Consider the following 24,630-nt stretch of genomic DNA (forward strand, 5'->3'; position numbering starts at 1 on the left):
GTCCAAAATTAAACACACTATTTGGGGCCTCAGTATCATGACAGAACTGGAAGTTCACATTAGCAGCTTGGCCGTTGGGGTTCAACTGAAGTGCATAACTTCTCTATCCACACACACACACACACACACACACACACACACTGGTAATGCATCTACAGAGTGTTTTTGTCCAAAGTTGAACACAGAAGGTTTGTTCATATGCTGGGTGGTGCATATGGAGCTGGCTCTGAGGCAGAGTGGACCTCCTCTCCACTGGCGAATAGGAAGCTGATGTTGGTGGGCTGTTCCAAGAGCTGCTCTATATTCCCCGTATGACAAAAATAGATTCCCTACCTTTCCAGCACCAGGTTGAATCCCCCAGTTTGACAGCCAGAGAGAGAGAGAGAGAAAGAGGGAGAGACTTGCTCAAGGTTATCAAACAAGGTTTTTCTCAGTAATAAACTGCAGTTGTTACAGCAGATACAAATATCCAAGACAGTATTTAAAAGTTTATTGTAGCAAACTCATATTTATTTTTCCATAATGACATAAAAATAAAAATAATACTAACAAATTCATACAAAAAAAAAATCATACTGTTGATTTGAAACTGTTCAGAATTTTCATCACATGATGATCGAACAAATCAGCTGATTGTCTGGATTTTTTTTTTTTTTTGTCTTAAAACACCACACTTTCTTCATTCCTGCCTTTGGTCCAAATATCTGGAGATCACATCTCGACTCTTGAACATGTATAATGTTGTATTACTTTATATACATTTTCATCAGTATGTCCAGCATCTAGACTGCATACATAGAATAAGCATGTAGAAATCTAGGATACCAACTGTTGCATGTAACAAAGTTAAAAGCCAAGCAAAGGCCTAAACAAGATGAATACTGTCAAACTGGGTGTGAAAGTAGAAGGCATGTCTAGGATAATTTCACAGTAATGGTAGATGCCCTGAGATTAAAAAAAAAAACAAAGAGTTGAAAATAACAAAAAGGTGATTTAAAAATAAACCACTTCTTTGTTCAGATCATGGAAATGAGATGTGTTGCATTAGAGTATATGTTTGCATCTGTATGTTTCAATACTATTACTCATACTGTACAGCACAGCCATGATCTGCACTTATAGTTACTGTTTCAGAGGTAATTAAATCACAGTAAACAATGATGTAACTGTTGAATGACTAATATATTCATGCTCATTTGATTTAAAGGATAATTTCAGTTTATTACAACTTGGAGCCTTTTGGCTAACAGTCCTACAGCATTGTATTCTCAAAGTTAATTGCTAAGATCTGAGATGATTTTCTAGATTTAGCTGAGCTAATCTGAAAGTGTGAAAGAAAGAAGAACCATCCGTCATATTTTCCAGTTGAACTTGACCTGCTGTGCATGCCGTGACTTGTGCATTGGCTTCCACCATCAACTAAAGCCTGGCTACTGTGTCCAAGTGCTCCCAGATCTCAGTAACTGCTTTGGTGAGCACAAAGTTATCAGAAAAATAATGGGCCAAAGTTTTCACAAACTGAAATGATCCTTTAATATACTTCACATTTCCTTGGTCTTGGAAACACACAATACACACACACACACACACAAACACACACACACACACACACGCAAACACACACACACACACACACACACGAGAGAAGACATAGCACATTCTTTTCTTGATCATTAAATTCACAAACTGTTTTTGCACCATATTGTGTTACATTTGTGTAAAGTCTGAAAAAAGCTTCTTTCAACAATCCATTATATCAATGATGATGTTACTATTTTTGTTTTTGGCAGATGTCGCCTCTTCTCCTTTATTTAACTTTTCTTTCCAAAGATTCTCTTTGTACGTCTGTCTCTCTGGTTTTCCAGCAGTGTACAACTCAGGGTTTGGCTTAATTTTGGTTCATCTCCAACCCGTCTTCAGCATCTTTATTGCCCAGGGCTGAGTTTTTCTTGCTGGGCTCGCGTCCCAAAGCTTCAGCCTCTTCCAAGGTGGTTGTTAGAGGTTTGCCCAGGGTCTCAGGCAACATAAGCGTCAGCACTCCGATAATGAATGCCAGGATTCCCACAATTAGCTACACGGGGGTTGTGATGAATAATGGAAAAAGAATATTAAAGTTAAAATTTGTTTTTCTGCCACGACATCCTCGTAGATAAACCATGACAAATGGAAACAAGATGTAAAGGTGACAGAATGGACATGAGAGGTAATTAAACATGAATGTTATTCGTTGTCCTGAGAGAACAAACTAAAAGAGGCAGACAAAAGTACCTGAGGTAGATAAACCCAGACATCAGCAAGATACACACAGAAGGGGGCCACCACACTGCCAACACGACACATCATACTGCCACTACCCACTGCCAGAGACCTGCAGGGAGAAGACATATTTTAGTGACGTCAGGGTACAGACGTGAGGCCTACCACTACCTATATAAAGAAGAATCAGTTACTGTAAACTCTCTGACAGAAACATAACTGCATGATCAAAAAGTCTACATATATCATATTTTTTGCCATGGAAAGACACTGTTAAGACTGGGATAAAAAAAATAAAAATAGAGGTTTCCTTGTTTGAGGTTTGTTTAACTCCCTGATAAATTCTGGTTGTTCCTACCTGATGATGGTTGGGTAAAGCTCACAGGTGTACAGGTAGATGAGACCAAAGGCAATAGCGATGGCAAACTTCCCTGTCATACTTAGAGCGATGGCCAGTACCTCGATGTCCTGTGGAAAGGGGGGAAAGAAGAAGAAGACCATTTGGACTGTAAGAAACAAGAACTTTTCCCAAGTTCATCCCATATTTATATAGTATAAACAGTAACTTTAGTTTGTCTTTCCACACTATGTTGTTATAAAAGGTTGTAAGACATGATACTACAGCTGATATCATCATACACAAAAATACAACAACTTGACTCTTGACCTTCAGCCTTATTAATAGGGTTAGGGTTAGGGTTAGGGTTAGGGTTAGGGTTAGGGTTAGGGTTAGGGTTGGGTTAGGGTTAGGGTTAGGGTTAGGGTTAGTTCATGTCAGCAGCACTGACATGAACTAAAGTTCACAATTAAGCTAATAAACTGAAGGAATGTTTGCCTGTTATTTTACTTCATTGTTATACTTTGTGGCATGGGAACCACTGTTTAAATATTTAATAGTTGTCAATACTATATCCATTTCGTTTAAAGTTTTATATGCTTGTGTTTCATATGACTATGTGAGTACGTGTATGAACAGCACAGTTAGAATGAGGTTCTGCTTGGCCTGTTAAACACCATATTCACATCTCTGAATGAGACTTGCGGCTAGACAGTGTGTAAGATAAGATATTACATATGAATGTGAAAAATGTTCTTGGAAAGTGAGCTGCGTCACATAGGCTATTTTTGAACTGCTGGACACAGTCCAACAATCCCAACATTTCTGCTTGAATTACCATGTTCTTATTTTGTAGGACTTTGTAAATCTGTTCATTCATTTAACATATTTGGTGTTAAGCAGTCAGTGTTATAGTGTGTTTGCAACATCTTGTTAATAATGTGTAAACATTGTGTAGTGATTAGAAAAGGTGACAACTGCATTTCATTGTCCAAGTACCTGTTACTTTGTTCAATGACGATAAAGCTGAATCTAATCTAATTGTTATAAATGAGATGAGGGGTGAGAACAGCGACTGAAATAGGTAAAAGTATGAATGTTTTATGTCTTTAGAGAGTTACTGTAACTCCCTCATTAATACAGCACAAACATAGCATTGGAAAGCAAGAGTACTCAGAGTAACCATAATAAAAAGGGAGACTGTTACCAGAACTTTCTCAGGCATGTGAGACAGAATGAGGTTTTGACTGCAAATCCAGAAACTTATGAAAACACTTGCTTAACTTAAGTGTGGATAGAAACTCGGGGCTCAGAACAGAGGAGCACATTGTGCAAAGTTGTATAGAAAGATCTACAGCATGTACAAAGAGTGTGACTTATGCCGAAAAGAGTGAAACTCTCAACAGTGGCTCATTAGCAGATGATCTCATTTTGACCTTGTTTGACTTGAATTTTCTGTGTAAAATTCAAGTCAAACAAGAACAGGCTTAGGTCAGAGTTAACACAGTAGGGTTCGTGGTGAGGCAGGCTGGTTTAGAGAAAAGGAGCCTCTGTGAATTGCGCGAGGATAGAGAAAATGTTCCAACAAGTGAAAGTTTTAACATTTTGGGAAAACTGCTGATTTACTTTCTGAGATTAGTCAGCAGCCAGTAAGCTTCACTTAGCAGCAACTCCCAAATCCCACAATAAAACGGTGAATTGTTTTTACACTTTACACTTCAGTTTACTTCAGTAAACTATAAACCAGGTATAATGTGTTGATCAGTGAGTTTTACAGGTACTCTCATCTGACTCTCAGCAGAGAAGCAAATTCTGCTAAATGTTAAACAATTTCTTTAAAGAAAAATCTAAATTAAATCCTCTATGCCCTGAACACACATATAGTATGTGCTGGATACAAGGAGATAAATAGACACCCAATAGCAAAATACACAGCATCACACACAGATACAGTAGGAGGTTGACACACTATCAAAACATGGCTGAGGAAGTGCAAGATGACTGTACAGCATTTACAATGTAACTGTCAGGAGAGGTGTGAAACCATTAACAGGAAGGAAGGGAAGATAAGATATCCTTGTCATAATACTGCTCTAAACTGCATGAAGTGGTCTGATTGGATAACAAAAGAATGTCTATTGTATGTAGATTTGTCACTAGTACACAAATTCATGCATTTAACTTACTCACTGAAGTGTTTGTTAGTTCTTCTAACTCTCATATTTAGTGATGTTAGAGACTGTTGGTATGGTAAGATTTGTCCATGTATAAGTAACATGGGAGTCTATGCCAGCCTGCAGATGGAGTTTCATTAAGTCGTGTCTTAATAAAAGTTACTGCGGTGACATGAGCAGAAAGAGGAGAAAGGAAAAAACATAGCTGGATGGACTCTCGTCTTTGCGGCCTCCTCCGTCTCCATGTTGCCATTTTTCATCTCACGTTTGTTGAAAGCTCTGTTCACAATGGCTCTCAGTGTCAAAAGAGATGTTTACTTGGACATTATGTACCACCTGTTTGCCAACCCAACCATAAGCAGTGCTAATTTAGGGCAGAGCTTAGAACACACACACACACAGTGGAAATTGCATGTGTCATATATCAGGGCTCAGTACTGACCGTGGTCCAGTGGCCCAAGGCAATGCCAGGACTGCAAACTGAAGGGTTAATGGTCTACACAGATTATACCATTGCTCAGTTCTTTAAAAATAGCCCTGTATTACAGTTACAACTCCCGTTTCTGGCTTGCCACTGATTCTCTACGTCACATCTTGTTGACAGCAGCGTCACTCACATGTGTAATGCCCTAAATGCTGTTAGAAACTGTGATTTAACATTGAAGTGATACTTGATCCTTAACTTAAGTATTTAAAAGTCCTGCATTTGACAAGTTTATTTCATTATTTTCTGCAGTGCATGTTCCTTCAACTCTGAGTCTGAGTCAGAAATATTTAGCCTCATAGAACAGAGTTAGTTACAACAGTTGACAGCCTCGATGTTCAGATTCAATCTCAGCAAAAAGTGTTTGGTGCATCTCCCTCCAAAGACACAACAAATAACTAACATAAAAGTCTCTATAGAGTCAGATAACAATGTCATAGCAAGTAAAAATGTTTCCTTGTTTGTAACCTAATGGCCGATTGATAAATATCTTACTGTGCATGCATTGAGTATGAGCATTTAGGGACATATATTAGTTGTGGCACTATTCTGAGGGCATATAGCCGAGCCAGAGAGGACAGCTTCTTTATAATTGAGACAACATCATGTCATGATAAGTGTGTTAATGATATGATCTGCCATTCACACACACAAACACACGCTTTCAGTACATACAGGAGGTACCACAATGATGAGCATACAAGCGACCCCGGCCAGGAGCAGAGCTGGGGCACAAGTCTTCTTCCTGCCGATTCGGTCCATTGCAAAACAGCCAACCAGATAAGAGGGAAGCTCCACCGCGCCTGGAAACAACCAATCGCAGCATCTCTCGGTCAGAGGTTATTGGAGTGCTGACATACTGTACATCTCTCTAAATAGCTGGCATGCTGGTAATACTAAGCCTCCAAAGTGTAGTCTACTGTATGTCTCCAAGTAAGTTCCTGCTGGACTTTAAGGGAGACACATTGAATCAAAGTATAAAGAGGAAAAAAGAATGTAATGCAATTATCTTTTACGTTTATATACAGAAATTGACCTAGGAAAACTCTTTCAAAGCAGCATAACATGAACAGTTCTTGTACTGCAGTATTTGTACCGTACAAATCTTATTTTCTTCATTAGATGAAAAACCACAGGAAAACTATTTACTAATTTTCCTTAATTGCTCACAGGTAATTTTACCTGTACGTTCCCAAAAGCAGAGCAGTACACTGGAGGACAGAAAAGATCTCACTGCCCTCCCAATGACATGATATTCTCCTAACTAGTATATGACACGAGATGGTCATAATATTTAGTGTGCATAGTACAAACAGTGTGTAGAGTTAGAGCGGACAGTTTTAAACAGTGCCAAGCTTAACTTGGACTGGACTATCAAAGAGGCCTGTATGTTTACATGGGAAGAGGTCTGTTATTAGGTTAACCTGACAAAATGCACACAAACCCACTCACTGCATTTAAAAACCAAAGGTTTTAAAGAATTCGTCAACAGTTACGTAATCCATCTACATATACAAATATACCTACGCTCAAGTGATCTAAGCAGGACATTGTTGTCATTTTTACGCTCGTCAGACAATCACTTACCAACGAGGAAGAGGTTAATGTACTGGTTTCCTCCCAGGTTAACCGAGCCTAAAGAGAAGACATAGTAGCCCAGGCTGCCAATGAACCAGATGGCCCACACTGTGCATGTGCGGCCAGCCATCCTCCAGCTACCAAACAGATCCAGGATGGACAGCTTCTTTTCGGGCTGCGATGGCTGCTCAGCTTCCTCTGCCAGGAGAGCTGTGCCATTCTCTTTATCCTCTGGCTCCAGGAGCTCCTCCACCTTCAGCCTGTAATCAATGCCATTAAACTGGGCGATTTTGTCCAGCAGGTTCTGAGCATCCTTGTGACGGCCCTTGGCCATCAAGTAAAAGGGCGTCTCGGGGAACTTCCAGCAGAAGAACAAGAATGGTGAGGTACACGTGGAGAGGATGATCTGGTAGATCCACCAGACACGCACCAGGTAACCGGTCAGAGCCACCACCATGATGCCGACAGCGAAGGCGGCGTGCACGTGCATAGAGGTCCATGTGCGTACCTTGATGCCGGTGAACTCTGTGACATAAACAAACACCACTACGAGGTAGCCACTGGACACCTGAGAAAATCAAAGATGGGAAGAAGAAAATGAGGGACGAAGATAAAAGGAGGAAAGAGGAAGTATGAATGGAAAGTGAGAGAGGTGAATGGAGAGAGAAAGGAAGGAAAACGCAAAAAAATAAAGGATTAAAAGTTGTAGAGGAGGAGAAAAGAGAATATGTGGGCTCCTGAAGCAGGAACACATACAAAATACAAAAACAATGTTTTTTTAAAACAAGGAACACAATGTCTGGTTGTTATTTAGGGATTTTACACGGTGATTGTCTTAGGCCACATATTCAGTACTCGTAACTTTTACCAAACAGGAGCCACTGTGGCCGCAAGAGAAGCAATGAAAAACTTCTGGTCAGTTTTCAACTTGAATATATAAGCTCATAAAACTCAAATCATTTGTTTATAGTGCAATACCAGTGACTGACATGAAGATACAGCACAATATTAGAGGGGTCACTAGACTAGAGCAAAAAAAGAGAATGAGAAACGATCTTGGTACACCAGGTATGCATGGACACAGTGAAATACCAAAAACCTACGTCATACAGGATCACATGAAATCATGGCACCAGACAGGAAGCAGGCAAAGTGTGTGTTACTCAGAAACATCAACAGGATGGACATGTAACCTCTAGGCACCTTGGAGCCTCTTAACATAAATATATATAAAAGACTGTGTGAAAGACAGCGAGAGACTTTCATGTTTGCTCCAGTGGCCATTGGCATGAAACAGTTATGGTTACCCTTAGATTTACATTTCTATGTTGATAAACTATAAACTATAACTTACAGATAAACAAGTTGTTGTCAGATCTCTGTGTAATACATATGACAGTAATCAGCCCCTGCTTATAAGACTAAGAATCTGCCGCTGTGCAGTCTGAGTGTACCCTATCTGAGAGTCAATGTGAAAAACAACAGCTGTAGCCGAGGAGGACTGGGGGGATGGTAGAAGACGTAGAGAAGTGAAACAGTGGACAGACTGTGGGGCTCTTTCAGCATAACTTGGACTTGTTACCGTAAGAACTCTTTTCCTTTGCCTTGCAAACGTGTTTGCACATTTTAATTTGTATTACTCTAACACAAATGTGCATGTGCATACATATAAATCCTGCCTCTAACATCTTTATTTACATTTTTTAAAGCTGTTACTCTAACACAACCTAAATATAACTTTATCCTAGTAAAGAAATGTGGCAGAAATACAGTGTGTATATATATATAGTTAAAGTTACATAGTTATATTGTAACTATACATAGCTGGAGCAAACACCTTGACTACAAAATGGTAACAGGGGGTGTTTCCCAATATACTCACGGAGAACGTTAGCAATTGGCTGAGAAAAACATCTAGAAATTGGACATAATGAATCAAACAAGCTTGTTTACAGTACAAGCAGAAAGTAAGACACCTCCCATGTGCCATACTGGTCAAGTTTTAATAACATAGACAAAATTTTACAAAATGACACCGCACACCGGTGGATTACCATTATCAACTAAGTTAGATGTCTCTATGAACTCTATCGTAAATTTCGTTCCTCTGATTATAATCTCACTCTTTGTTATTAAATTTGTCATTCCCCAATTGCACCAAGCATTTCATGCAAAAATACTCACAGTACAGAAGCACACATGCAGGTCATATGCAGACTGAACTCACCATGGCAAGGAGGAAGCGGAGCACCACAAAGAAATAGTAGTTTCCAGAGAACGCTACAGCCACCCCAAGTCCAAACTGACAGAGGCTGGTGAACATCAGAATCTTAACACGACCAACTCTGGTGGAGAGAGAGTCAACGTGTTCAAGTAAACAATGCATTAAATAAAGGATCATTTCATTGTTTAGGTTTTGTTTATATAGTTCAATTTTTTATCAATCAAGCTAAGCTTAGGTCCAACACCAATATTCTCTAGAGATGTTCACCTGCTCAGTGTAACTCACAGCCACTAAACTTGACCCCACAATGAGAGCCACAGCTCTTGACGATGCTGAGCCCATAAAAGCATTCAACCACTGGTCATGGTGGATATTATTATGATCAAGATACAGTCAGGTGAACTGATAATGAACGCATCCATAATAAACATCGGCACCAGTACCAACACTCTCGTGGTGAGGCAGCAGATTGCAACCTCCTTGCTTCACACTCTGGTTTCAAGAAACCACGGTGGTGGCTGCGAAACACACAAAATACATGTAAGGTCTATCTAGAGCCAGTGTTTAGTTTAGTCATTCTGGGCTACTGTAGAAACATGGTGGTTCGACATGGCAGACTCCATGTAAGAGGACCCACTCTCTGTAGATATGAAAGGATCATTTTAGGGTAACAAAGACACAGTGATTGTTACTTTCAGATACACTGATGTAAAATAGATCCTCTGAAATGTTACACACCGGACCTTTAATCCTTACCTTCTCTATCTTAACTCTGTTAGAGGGATCTATTTTATATGGTTGGGCAGATCTCAAACCTTCATCCGACTAAAGTCCTACTTCTAAACGCTGACTGCTTCAGTCTTGGCTGAACAGCTGGCTGCTGTTTGACCAGATCACCTGATCCGCCCTAGTATTTACCGGCTACTCTTATCTATTCGTTCTCCCTTTCTTTGATTCCGTAATCCAAACATCATCCACACCAACCATAAACTTTTAGTACTTGACTATCACATTCACCATCCCTCTCCTACAACTCCATGTTTATGAGGTTACCGTGGGTGCACGCTCAGTCCTGTGCTCACACATCAATCACTGAGAATGCTGAGGCACAAGTGCAACAAAGTTCTGGCTACATGTATGAAGGGATAATAGAGGCAGGCTCTCTCAGCCACAGCCCTGCTTACCTGTCAGCCAGGTCTCCAAACAGCAGTGCTCCAATCAGCACCCCCAGCATGAAGGTGGGCTGGCACAGTTTGGCTAACCACTCTTTCTCACACACCAAGTCCCAGTCCGTCACTATGCTTTGTTGAATTTCACTGCGGTCGTAAGCAAAGTTCTTATCACAGGCTCTCACTGTCTTGTTGCCATCAAAGTCGTATGTAAAGTCTATCGGGTTGATGCGTAAGGCGACACGGCACCGGCTGAGCTCCCACTGTTCTCCATCAGTCGTCCTCACCACCATGGGTCCATTCTTTGTATTGAAGGATGGCAGGAATTCTTCCAGACTGGATCCTGTCAGGTTACCATACAGGACATTTGTAATGTTGGGCACGCCGCACACAAAGTTTGGCGTCTCCACTAAGAAAACAGAGGCCAGGTAGTGGATCCCACAGGCTGTGGCCTGGAAGACAGCTGCAAAGTACAGACATGCCTGAAACCTGGAGAGAAAGAAAATGTGTTAAAAATATGCTGACACCAGAGCTCGAGATTAGATTCTAAGAGATTTGGCAGCAATTTCATATTCAACAGATAAACTGCAAAAAGGTAACCATAACAACTCATCATTCAAAATCCTGTATTGTTTACAATGCTGCCCCTGCCCAGGAGTTACAGTGATTAGTCAAAATGAATGAAACATTTTCTGTGATTGATCGTCTTGAAATGTAATTGTTCCTTTCTACAACAAACATGTCGTGGTGGTGGGAACAACAATAATTTGTTATGCAAGACAAACTGCACAAACAACACATTAACTGGATGTTTTGTGGGGATGAATTGAACACTTTTTATTACTTTGATTAGAAACATTCCCTGCAAATGACATTCTGCCATTGTTAACCTTTCAGCACACGTGTGATTACTTAAAAATGAGATAAACACAATTCTAAGAATTGAAATAGATGGTTTTTTAAACAAAATATACAAAAGAAACACAAACCATCCTGTTAGTGAAGACTCCTTCAGTAAACACAGACATATGGTAAAACAGAAACATATCAAAGTAGCCCAAAAACATTGTGCAAAACTTATGAAATGTAAATAAGATGAGATCTTGGTGTTTGTTTTTAAAAAACGCGTCTGTACCGTGGAACAAAAATAACTTATTCCAAAACTACCCAACTGGCTGCTGATGAAAATAACCCCGAACTTATTCACACAGCAGAGGAAAACAGTCCAACTTAGTAAGCCGAAGGCGATAAAAACACAAATGCTTGATACCTTTTAAAATGTCCAAGCTCGTCGAATATTCGCTCCACGGTCATTTTTTTTTTTCCTCACGGTGAGTTTGTGCGTCGAGGCTCCCGGTGCGTCTCTGTCTCTCTCCACGGGCGGACAGCAGCGGATCCTGAGTGATAAACTCTGGCTTTCGCAGAGAGGAGTGAGGGTAGGAGGGGCGCACACACACACACACACACACACACACGCACACACACACACACACAGGGTCCCCTTTCAAGCGGCTTAAGCCAAAGATGATGTTTTGGAACGTCACAGGAAAAAAGTAAGTTGTGTTTGTTGCTCATGTGTGTGTTTTACATCATTTCACCTCTTTGAATGAGATCAACTGGTTCACATTGAATATAAATGGGCCTTTGATTACATCACACATTCTCATATACTGAAGTAATCAAAGCAAAAGTGCAAAGTGTCCTTCCAGAAACAGACAGGTTGTCATGATTGAATCCTGCGAGAGCTTTTTCTTCTTCTCTGGATAAACTCTCTAAGATAGTGATGTCGACAACAGCCTGGAAACAAAACTGTTTACTCTGTTGTAAATATTATGCCCTTGCATAACATCCACATGTGTAACACTTGGGCCTCTGTAGCTATGGAGCTGCATTTCTTTTAAGGTTTAACCCTGGTGTAAAGAATGAACCATGAGGAATGGGAGTTTCTCATTCAGAGTTAAGCTTATTTCATCCAACTTAGAGTCCAAACCCCCCAAAAATATTATATTTACTATAAATTTAGCTTAAGAAAAGCAGCAACTTCTCACATGTGACAAGACTGTGAAATGTTTTGATCATTAGTTTTCTGGTGATGAACTAATCAATAATAATCATTTTCAGCTCCACTCAAAACACAGAAACTAGATACAACATGAAATGCTGACCTGAGTTGTGTGTGCATGTAGTCCTCATGTGACCCTTTATGCCACACAAGTTTAGAAGAATGTACAGTACAAAGCTTATCTGTGTGTGTGCTCATTTCTGACACAAACACCTCTCGAACTCAAAGCCAAACCTATTTCTCTGCCTCTGCGAGCGCTCCTATTAATAATTGATAGTGCAGTACTTGTGGCTGTGTTGACTTACTGCACCTTGCCTTGGCTGGATTTAGCAGGATTACAACTACAAACTATGAGTGTTTGCTTTGGCCATCACACTGACTGACCATCTGCTCCTTGTGCTCCGATGGGAAATAATCAAACATTAGTGGTATCATTGAAAGAGGCAATTCATGCTGACAAATTAAACCTTATCTTCTGTATATTTATTGTTTTAGGTGTTATATTTAGACACACAAATCATTTACAACGTGTTAATGAGAGCGTAGTCCGCTTTCTAGCGGCTTGCTTTACAACACGAGACATTTATTAATGGCAAGGACAGATGTTGGTGCCATAAATCAGACAGCACAAGCAGGGCTGTCGTCTTCCACATGTATGCTGGACATTGATGCTAGACACCACAGACCATAAAATTATATTTTATAGCTTATAAACTATTATTATATCTGGAACTGTAGCTGTTTAGAAGTATTAAATCCAGCGCACACTGTTGACAGTGTGTTCGTGACCATCGGAGCCGACTTTCTCTCCCTCCTACTGACCTGTCAGCTTTTGTCCACATCCTTACTTGTTTTCAGAGGTATTAAAAGGAAGCTGATAAAACTGTGTCATGTGTCACTAAGGATAAAAGGTGCTTATCCTTATTGAGGGTTGCTTTAATGCATGTCCTGTTCTGTTTGTTTAAGGTGTGGAGGAGAGACATTTGAGGAGATTTGTTTCACGGCCTCAGATATATACACACTCTTATTCAGTGTGGAGTTACTAAATCAGTTTGTGGCTTACTTGCGACTTATTGGTTCATGGTTTTTCCTGTGTGTGATGTGATTACAGTGAAGGGATTAAAGCAAACAAAGTTTTAAGCGTGGATTATTGTGGGTTTGAGTCTGTACACATTTTTTCTTTTCTTTTTTGGAAAAATCAGACTTTATGAACTTTTTATGCCGGGTGGTATTTTGTGCCCTAGCTGAAAGCAAACACACACCAATATTCACCTGGTCCTGTCACAACTGGCTGCTTTCCACTGAGCGGTCTCAGCATGTTTTTCTCCAGGAAAAAAAGGGCCTTTATTTTACTGAGCAGATTAACCTATTTCAATCCAGTTTTATCTAGTTTTTACTCGGTCCGTTGTGAAACCTGCATACACTGCAGCACGTATCAGCAGACCTGATGTTTGTTTACAAGATACCATCGAGTAAATTCTTCCTGCAAGCACTCTTTATCTTTCATTTCAAAACCTAAAAAGGAATTTTCTAACATGTAAACCTACCTCACATCGTTTTATAGCCTATAATCACATTGTGTGCAATTTTGTCATTGTGTGAGCCTGTGCTTGGTTTACACGTTGCTTCTTGTAATTTGGATGTTAATTGTCTTGTTGCTCTGCACTCCACTCCTTATTCCCAGGAGGTTCAATTTACTTTGTCATTGGTACCATTTGTACTGCATGTATGCCACAGTAAAGAATCAAACGGTAGCTCACTCCAAAGTAGCACAACCCCTTTATAAAGGTATCTAATCTGAGTTAACAGTGGCCTCTCTGCCTGACCTCTGTTTGAGGTCAAGTCTACATGACCTGTGATCTTAGACCTCATTTTGATAGGAGAGAAAAATAAGTGAGCAGGCATTAATGCATCCCATATGGCTGCAGACTTTGGCCAAATCCTGAAATCATTGCAATGTGTGTAATGCGGTCAACAAAGAAGAAGAAGAAAAAAAAAACACCTTGTGTTCAATCCAAAAAAAAAAGCCACAACAGAAACATGGTTTCTGTTTGTGTGCCATACACAACAAATGTCTGGCATACTGAGTAACTCAGTTTTCAGGATGAAAGTCAGATTTTGTGTATAGACAAGCACAAAACAGTCATGCAAACTCACTTCATGTACACATGTCAAACAACAGAACCTGAGCTTTGTGATATATTTTTTTTTTTTACATGGAGGCCCGTCCATAACAGGGTTCATTCTTTCTGGATTCCCTCATCGCTTCCAGTACCATTAAATTACAGTTTGACCTACATCACTTCAGGCAGTCACAGACCTAGTTTGTGCTGTAATCCATTCCATATGGAGTTGATAAAGTATTCATGACCTACCACTGGGTGGCAGTAGAGATTGTCCAGCATCCATTTCATTTGAGCTGTAAGTACTAAAGTAGGTGTTAACTGTGTTAAAGTAATTCATACACCATTTTAAAACCCAGAAAATGGCATATACTTTCCAAATGCATTTTAAATTAACCTCCAAGCCTTCTGAAGCTTACTATTTAAAGGAAAACGCCACTTATCAGGCACATGACTAATAAACAGCTGAATGGATTCAAAAGTAAATAGCAATTACATACATTTCCATGGCAACAAGATTGCCAGTGAATGGTAATATATAAATGACATGGTCAGTGCATACATACAATGATGAAGCAGGCAAACAGGATCAGTTTAATATTTATTTACAAGAATAAAGTCTAAAGGCTTACAGCTTCCAGGACCATGAGACAGGGAAGAGTCAAAAAAACATCAGGCAAGGTTCAAAAGACAGCGAGGTAACAGGTTAATAAATACAGATAATAGTTTATGCATAAGATAAGTGGTAACTTTGACAATGACTTAGTGAAAAAGGGGTTGTTTAATATCTGCAGGAGTGATAAAGGATTTAGATGCAGGGTAAGGAGGTGGGTGGAGAAGGCCAGGCAACTACCAGAAGAGATGAGGTAGATGGGAACAGGTGTGTAGATGGGTGGGGCTGCCAGATGAGGGGCAAAGGAGGGGGAAGGTAATGGCAATGAAGGGACCTGGGGAATATGTGGACATGGAGACAGACTGTGACAATACAATCAAAAACAGACTTTTCATACAGGGTCTGACTGAGAATTTGATTGGTTCAATCGTTACTGTCATCATTTACCATCATATTACTGTCCTATGTAAAAAAAAAAAAAAAAAAAAAAAAAAAATGTAAAGAAAAAACTGTGTCTCTCTCCAACTAAATGGTACTTTCACAAATCACATGAATGTTCTGATGTATGTTTATTGTCCCCAGAAACCAAAATAATAAAAGTAAGTTGCATTCCTTATATGAATACACCTCCCGTGTGTGCACTCATTAACTGGGAGGATGGGGAAGTATTATTTTTACTCCAGAGAGGGCAGTAGAGAGCTACTTATAATACAGATATCTGAACACAAAGGTTTGTCATTGATTCGAAACAGCAGAGAGAAGACAGTCTTATCATTATCCTGCATTCAGTTTTTTTTAGAATAAACTCTGTCATGGTTCTTTGTGAAGCCAATTTCAAATCAAAGTGTTGTGAGTAGTCCCCCCACCCCATCCAAAAATCATCCAATATCTGCTTTGGCAGACTTGATAAAATTATGTCGTCCTCTTTCAGTCTCAAATATCAATAGCATATTTAATAAAACCCAAGGAGGAACCCTAATTATTAATGTGTTTTTGTAATTACAAGCAGATTTAGTTGTCTTTGGTGGGAAATCAGTGACAAAGTTAATGAAGTAACTTGAGAAGACGATGATGCCAGTGTTGGCTTACAAGTTAATTTCTATAGAGAATTTTTGCCAAGGAAAACAAAAACACAGAAGTTTCAGCAAGTTGCCAGAGATTTCAAGAACTAAGCGATTAGTGGCAATAACAGAACAATTCATTTAGGAATGAATGCAGTACTGGAGATAACACCATACGGGCTCTAATGATTCGATTGTTTAGTTTATTTAGTTTTATAAATGAAAACTGCTGCCAGCAAAAGGCAAAACATGCTTCAAAACTGATGAATTTAATAAAAATGTTTGTGGGAAGAAATAAAATGTTGTCATTATAATACATTTTGCAGCAAAAGAAAAAAGAAAAAGAAAAAAGAAAAGTCTTGAGCATGAATCTGAACAATATTATCCACTGTGCAAATCCAGGCTATGCTGTCCTGTTCAGTGAGAGACTGAGAGGGACCTGCATGGACCCGTAGCGCAGACCCTGCCCATATCTAGAGTTACAAAGTAACTCGAGAGTCTGCGGGGCGGGGGAGACCCGAGGGAGGGAGGAGAGCAATAGAAGGGCGTGTGTGTTTGTGTGTGTGTGTGTGTGATGTGAGTCTGAAAAAAGAAAGCAAATCAAAGGGGCGTGTGTGTTTGGGGGGAAAGGGGCACTTTAGAGTGTGAGGAGGGAGTTCCCAAAGTTTTCAAAGAGGGCGGCACACATTGTACTTCTGAAACTGTTTTGCAGAGCCTCATGACACATACACACACATTCACACACACACACCAGCATGCACCAAATGATTCGGGTTGGGATGCAGGCACACACACGTGTGTTGCTTTGTGAGCAGATGCCTAATGGTGCACATGAATGAGAGAAGAGAAGAGAAGAGAAGAGAAGTCTTTGATAAAAAGGAGAAGGAGGATGGGATAAAAAATTTAAAAAAAAGCAAAGGGCAAACCAACAATTAGTAGTTGAGGAGATGGACTGAGGCGAGCCAGAGAGACAAAGTGGACAAAACAGTGGATGGACATGGGCAGAGAGCAGCTCACCCTGGGACTGCTGCTGCGTTTGGGTATTCTGCTGACTGTTGTGTTCGTGTGTCTTCATGTTTACCTGGAAACAGCCAGGCAGGGAGCACCTGCAGCCCAGGCATCGGGACGTCCCACCCAGTCTAGTCAGAACCGGGGCCGACAAAGCAGAACCAAACAGGTCTCTGCAGAGACGGAGGAGCAGGACAGGAGCGTTAAAAGGAGAGTCTCCTATGTTCGGACACTGAAGAAGGACAGCCCAGTTAGGAAGAGGGATGAAGACAGAGAGGTCCTCTCACCACAATGCTGCCCTCCACCCAGGCCACGTAGAAAGGTATGTTTAATATTCCATCACATTCTGAGCGCTTAATTGCTGCGATTAAGGTGTTTGTAAGGTTACTTGATCCTGAATGAGTGTAGTAGGAGGCAGAAAGGCTCAATAAGAAGCTTTCACTCTATCTTTGTGAGTCACTGTCCTAAAGCTTGGTAATCCCAGGAGGGTGATGAAGGAAGAACAGGCAGCAGAATCAATGCATGTTCAATAAGCTCCTCTGAAGTGCTTTAAACTTGAAAAGGGGAGTTTGTCACCGGGGGCTTCTGGCACCACAAGGCTGCCTGCATTTATTTACTTTTTGATAGATGTATACAATTTAAACAGGTGTAGTTTTCACCTAAAGTACAAATCAAACTCACAAACATTGGCTCACAACCTCTGGCTGTTTTGTATGGTTGCAAATCTATACAACTCTAACAAAGACAAACTTTTCAGATGCAAAAGTGTGTTGGAGCAAACACAGCTATGCACATACACAAACACACACATATGCACCCCTCTCCAGGGGCTTGACCCTTGACCTGTTAAGGGTGTGTTAAAGCTCCGGCTTAACAAAACTCCCACTTCCCTCTTTCTGTGTCTCTTCATGCCTTTTATTTGTTCCCCTTTGATTCATCTCAGCTATTTGCTCCAGCCTTTATTTTGTCACTTGATCTCTCCATCCATCCATCTCCCTTTTGTTCCCTTGCACTACCGCTTCCCCCTTCAACCCTCTCTACTCACACACACACACACACACACACAAAAACATGTGTGTTTTTCTCTTAATCTTGCTTTCTCCTTTCGTTCAGTTCTCCGTTGTCTTCTCTTCATCCTCAAAGTTTCTTCTTTCTGTTACTTTGGGGTAAGAAATCCTTGTTCGCTTTTGTCTTTAAATCTTTAATGAGCTCAACCAACCAGAGACCCAGGAGCAACAACGTTAAGTTTTAAATGCCATGGAAAATCACTCTAGGGCTATTATGCCACACCAAGAGACGGACACTCATGCACCATCAATATTACATATCACCATATGCTCACTCTTACTGCTTCTTAACACAAAAGTTGTCACATACGATGCCCTGGAGGAGCCCTGATGAAATTTCTATGTCATATGCTGCAGCCATTTAACTCCTCTTCTTAACACCTCTTCTTGCTTTATCTTGCTTTAGGCTCTCATCTCCGAGATCACGGTTGCTCATTCGCTCTGTCATGTTACCTTGCTCCCCCGTTCTCCGCGCTCTCATCCTCCCAATTGCTTTTTCATCTCTCCTGTCTGTCTCAATTTGAAACTTCAGTCGCGGCCTCCCACTTCTAACCCATATTCCTATTAGTTTTTCTCCCTTCCTTCAACTTCTCTCTCTTGTCCCTGCTCGCTACCTCGGCACATGTCCATGCATCGCGGATGAAATAATGGGCTGAAAGGCAGGACTGTTGCTCCGCGGGGAAGATGACTAGGGCGCCTCCAGTGACCATGACGGATAGCAATGGAGGAGCTTAAGAGAACATTCCTATAGAAGCTTAGTTATCAGTGGCCAAGTTGAAAAAAAAACTTTATAGCCAACAGCCTGCACAGTCTCAAACACTTCCAGTGCAGCTTTGTGTTCATGCCATTCAAAGCTTCCATTGATTTAAGAATTTCTGTATTATATCAATGGGTTTGTTTAGAGAAGCCTGAGCTGTTATTCAATGAGTACGCTGCTGTTCCACAAGCCTTCTCCCAGACAAGATATTTGCCATTTGAATGGGAAACCATCAGTTTACTCTAAAAGTGATCATACAGTTTTATGTAATCATAAGCCTAACGTTTGGTTTGTCTGTTACGCTGCCGTGTTTGGCACGTTAACTCCAGTATAAGTGTTTCTGCTGTCAACAAATAGAATCGATTGTGGAAAGATCGTAGTTTTATGTTGCTGCAGAGCATAAACAGAAACTGTTACCCACATCTCATCTTATTATGTATTTATGAGCTGCTATAAATCTGAATCAAACCGGCGGAATATTTTGCAACAATCATGACTACATCCGTAGTAAACAAGTAGGAAAATGCTGCTGCTTTGTTGCAGTTTGTTGCCCAAGAGTTAGATCTTCTTTCAGTTACCTCATAGTGTTTCACATTTGTTTTATCTGTGAAAGTGAGCACTCTTAAAGCAAACTTAACAACTCATCCTTGATGAAATAATTAGGTAAATGTATGCAAGGTCAATATACCCAAACTTGGTGATCACAAAATGATTCCTATAAAAAATATTACAATATTACAACATAATACATTTCTTTTTTCCTGTCGTTTATCTACAAATATGGGATCTAAATTTAAAGTTTGCCCAGACCAAAAGGACAAACAGACAAACACTGTCTGCGAACAAAACCATAATTATAACAAATCCAAATTAATTGAAGGTATAATGCTAACTCCTCAACACGTGTACATAAAATATAAAAGCACCAACGCGATTCATTCGTAGTTTTTCTTGACCTTGAAACAAAACACCTCAAGGTCCATTAAGCAGATGTAATGGAGCTTTTCATCACATCACATGGTCTTCATCAGCAGAAGAGGATGACGCGTCTGTTTTTTTTTTTGCTGAGCAACTTAAAGACTTCTTGTTGTGTTAAAGATACTGTGGTTATTGTTTCCAGTCCGAATGATTTTGCAGTAAATCAGCAGGTCATGGACTAAACACCAACTGCATTTCATGAATAAATAACATTTAGCGGTGTCATATTACGTTTTATTACATAATAAATGAGATCCTGTATGATATGTACTGCTTATAAAGATCCTAAATTATTAAAACACTGAACATTATTAATTTAAAAAGCTGCAGTTCCCACACAACAAACCTTGAAGGCAATCTGACTTTTGTATACACATCAAGGTTGAGGGGTTCTATTTAAAGTGAGATCTATCACATTATAATCTTGAGTGCACCCATCAAAACATTACCTGCCTTTATTGCTTATATTAGCATGGACGTGAGCTGAAATACATGTGTTATCATTATTCATTTATTCATCAGTCAGTTTGGCTGAGGCAAACACTTAAATCATCGTCCACAACAGTTGGAGACACTATCTATACTCTACTTCTAAGACATGTTGATTAGGTTTGTCACCTGTTTATGGCTTTATGCATATATGGAGTTATATTTGTGTTTCAGTCCTGATGTAGACACAAATAAAACTATTCGATATTTACATTCACATAACCTGGTTGATTGATGACATCCCACAGCACACCACAGCTTCCCAAACACAACACCAGCTGCTGGGTTTTTACCTTTGAGAAATTCTTTCTGCAAAATCCAATTCCATTTTTAAAACTCATTCAGGAAGCTGCAGTGTAGATGAAGTGACAGGGCAGATTGGTGCTGGCAAATTCTTTCTCTCTTAATAATGTGCGTGTGTGTGCGCCTGTGTGCGACAGACAGCCTAAGGGTTTGTTTTTAGTGATAACCAATCTAAAAGAAGTCTAATCTCTTTATCTGTCAGGTATCGACATAAATACACTCACACACATCCTCTTTAATCATTTACCTCCTCTTGCAGGCATTCCTCCACTGGGAGAAGAGGAGGGGGGGGCGGGGATGAGTTGGTGAATTATAGACAGACATGAAATATGTCGGACCAAACAAGAGCAGCAGGGGATGAAGGGAGAGAATGAGAGACGCAGACAGAAAGAGAGAAAGATAGAGAAGAGCAGACGCAGCATGCGCTGATGACTCAGCCTCCTGACTTTAACACAGTAATAAACAGACTACTGCCCTTAAGACACAGTTACATACACACACACACACACACACACACACACACACACACTGTACATTTCTCTCCAGCTGAAATCTAAAAGCTTTGAAAAAGACAAGCAGCAGCCAACGGCTCAAAAAGTCACCAGAAGTCACCAGATGACGCCATATGCTAATTTGCATGACTGTGCCTCCCACGCTCACCTACTGACACTTGTGGGAGAGGAAGTGCTCCAATTACCCTGGTTGGATAAGAGAAAGCAAGTACCATCAATGCATATTAAAGGATTCAAGATTCAAGGAGTTTTATTTGTCATTACAACACATGTAAACATGGGATGAAATGAAAATTGGTTTCCCCTGGTCCCAGGGCAGCCCAATATCAAATATAAAATATAAAATAAAATTATATATATATATATATATATATATAGAACATAAAATATAAAAAGTAAAGGCAAATTTAAATTTAAGAAAAGTACATACAATAAATAGAAAAACAACAACAGTATAACACCATGGTGAGGTAGTGAGATGTGCAAGTGTCCAGGTTGTGCAAACAACTGCATTGTGCAAGTAATTGCAGTGCAAAGTATTTTTGTATTATTGTCTGTGCATCTGTGGTGGGGGGTCCAGGTGGGGGATGAATCATGTCTCTACAAATCGATATCTAGGATAAATATAACAAAATCTACAGCTACGCAAGCAGCTGTAGGTCTATGAGGCTGTATTTAGACACAGCAGGTTCACCACCAGTATATAAAAGTCCATAGTGGTGTTGCAGACTGGGGGCAGTATCACAAAAATACCTATTTCTACATAATGTGGCTTTAATGCCGTTGAAACGTAGTCTGGCCGCTTGTTAAATCACTATATCTTGTTTTTATTTCCACATACTGTATGCTCAATATAGAAGATGTAGTAAATGAAATTGATGATGATGCTAAAATGAAAAGTCAGGGCACCACCAAAGTTATTACAATTCACTCCGAGGAGGACATAAATGTTTCAACCAAATTTAATGGCAGTCCATTCAATAGTCGTTAAGGCTGACCCACCAGCAGACCGACCTTGGCATCCCCCGAGCCACGATATTAATCGTAGCTAAAAATAAGCATCAAGATGCAAGGTGGGCTTCGTCTCTTCAATGTTGTGTCTCCTCTGTACAACTATGCAACTATAGCATGCCTTCCTCAGAAGAGGTTTGTCTCTTTTATTGTTCTTTCTCATAATTATCTTTTCCTGCCAAAGCATCTGGTGAATTTCTCCGTATGCCAGCCGGGGGCCTTTGTGACAAACCTGACTAATGATTTGGGGTTATAAGTAAAAAATGACTTTACTGTGTCCTCATGTTGTTTTTTTTATGTTATTCAACTTCCTGCTCAACTTCTCATCTCAGAGCATGAGACGTGTAGCTGATATAATGATGTGACATTGAGCAATTAAACATGAAACGAGTATTGAACTGTGCCGTTTAACAGTGTAGGTAGGCAAATATGGCAACAGCAGGAATGCTCGTGACCCAGCGCTGAACTGTAAGTGTCTCATTACTCCTCGTATAATTGACAACTTCAAACGACTTCAAAGTCAGAAACTTTTCCTCAGCAGTCCTGGAAGAGGAAATTAGTGCTTAGAGTAACAATTGACGCCAGGCGTCTTCTTTTTTTATTTTTATTTAAGGCAGCATGTTCCCAAAAATCCAATTTCACCCTGTCAGAAAATAAAACACCGATGTACTTCTGTCATTCCCTGGTGCTCAGTATTTCTTTTCTATTTCACTTCTAAAGACAATATGTTCTCTTAGCAGCTTGAAAGTGATTTATTCTTAAACCACTCCCCCCATCACCTGCTGCTCAAAAGAAATCCCAAACACAAACATCTCTGAAAATTAACACAGAAATGAATTACCAATGTTAAGCAGCAGCCTTTCACTGCGTATCCATCTGATCAGCTCTCCCTGCTCTCCACAGCATCCCATTTCACAGCCATCAACTGTGAGTGTGTGAACGCTGCAGAGCTTCTCTACAGGAATATAGTCCCTGCGTTACTTACAGATTTCTCCCTGTCAGGCCATCTGCCACTCACATGTCACACACACTTAACCACAAAGCCCACAGGCAGGCTGCTCCATAGATTGCAACAGATCGCAAAAGTGGAACCATGCATCCTTTTAGACAGACCTCCCGCTTTTAAAGATTTTTACGAAACACTAAAATGGCCTGCAGAAATGATCATCCAGTGATACGGAGATGATAAAAAGCTACCCCATGCAATAACTGATCTTGTTTTACAGCCATACAGGGGGCTATTAGCAACTATTTGTAGAAAATCAGTCAACAACAATAATTGATTTGCCAGAAATACAAATTAGATCGTTCTGTTTGTTCAGTCTAGATCAAGGCAATGACAAAAATCCAGTAGAGAGGAATTAAAACAGAATACTTTTGATTCTGTTAATTGATTTCACCAAAAACCAGCAGTAAGCCAGAGCCACCCGCACTTTAACTGAATTCATTTCATTTAATTAGGCAGGACTTAAGTTCATTTATCCGCAAGGCAAGTATTAATTACTTCTGTTCAAATAAGCGTCGGTGTGATTCAAAATTAATAGTTTGCTCTTGAACGTTGATTAGTTCAGTGTTGGGATCAAATGAGAACAAAAAATAGCACTTTGTGCTTTCTGCACCAACCACCGCCAGCCGCTTTTGGGCCCCCAGTGGAATTTCTAATGCAGAAACCCGATGACCTTGGTCATGTCTTGGAAAGCTTAAAGACCTTGTCTCAACAGAGGGAGAGTTAGAGAGAGAGAGAGATTGTTAAATAAGAATGAGATGGGTTGGCTGCTGTAATCCCAAAGGTGTGACCGGAGTTGGTTCTCAGGCATCTTTAACCTTTAGCTGGCGTATGTGGAGAACCAAGGAGTCACAAGAGATCAACGTCTGGAAATCTGACGTGTCACCTGGGTCAATCTCCACTCTGTGATCTTGAGCTTAAAATCCATCCGTAGCAATCAGTGCCTAGTTTAAGCAAAAAAGGTACGTGTCTATTCACAATATAGTCAGCAGAGTTTATTTTGTCAGTGAATCACTGAATATAAAGAGCGCCAAAGGCAAAACTGGAATGTAAGTATACACAAAAAGGTTGCAGCAACTTCTTCGAAATAGTTCACAGTTTTGGGAAATACACTTATTTGCATTCTTGCTGAGAGTTAGATGACAACACTCTCATGTCCACCTATTTAATATGAAGCTACAGCCACGAAATAGAGAGCTGAGCTCATTAAGCTCATTATTTAACATTATATTATGTTTGTTTATTAATTTCAAAAGTGTAGAAATGACCAAACTATCTGCTGGAGAACACAAAAACACCTTCATAGTGTTATTTATCAGGCAACAACAAGAGCAAAATAATCAGCTTGTACTAGGATCACATGCACCGTGAAAGCAGCTTACATGTACGTAGCAGGGTGCAATAACTCTGGGCAGGTT

The 24,630-nt window shown here is 40.1% G+C and overlaps 2 protein-coding genes across 2 annotated transcripts in view; one reads left to right on the plus strand and one right to left on the minus strand.

Moving 5' to 3' along the window:
• Positions 1–1,250: 1,250 nt before the first annotated feature.
• Positions 1,251–11,712, minus strand: slc22a16 (solute carrier family 22 member 16). Its single transcript, XM_019254129.2, has 8 exons — positions 11,493–11,712; positions 10,238–10,711; positions 9,057–9,174; positions 6,839–7,397; positions 5,927–6,054; positions 2,615–2,724; positions 2,269–2,368; positions 1,251–2,071 (listed from the first exon to the last, which is right to left on the minus strand). Exons 1-8 carry the CDS (start codon positions 11,534–11,536, stop codon positions 1,889–1,891), a joined length of 1,716 nt encoding a protein of 571 aa, XP_019109674.2. The 5' UTR covers positions 11,537–11,712; the 3' UTR covers positions 1,251–1,888.
• Positions 11,713–16,671: 4,959 nt separating this feature from the next.
• mettl24 (methyltransferase like 24) overlaps positions 16,672–24,630 on the plus strand; it is a 33,965-nt gene continuing 26,006 nt past the window's right edge. Inside the window, exon 1 of the mRNA XM_010734711.3 lies at positions 16,672–17,411. Coding sequence (XP_010733013.3) covers positions 17,073–17,411 — 339 coding nt within the window. The 5' untranslated portion in view covers positions 16,672–17,072. The remainder of the gene's footprint in view (positions 17,412–24,630) is intronic.

The sequence above is a fragment of the Larimichthys crocea genome, chromosome XI (assembly GCF_000972845.2).
Source record: "Larimichthys crocea isolate SSNF chromosome XI, L_crocea_2.0, whole genome shotgun sequence".
NCBI lineage: Eukaryota > Metazoa > Chordata > Actinopteri > Sciaenidae > Larimichthys > Larimichthys crocea.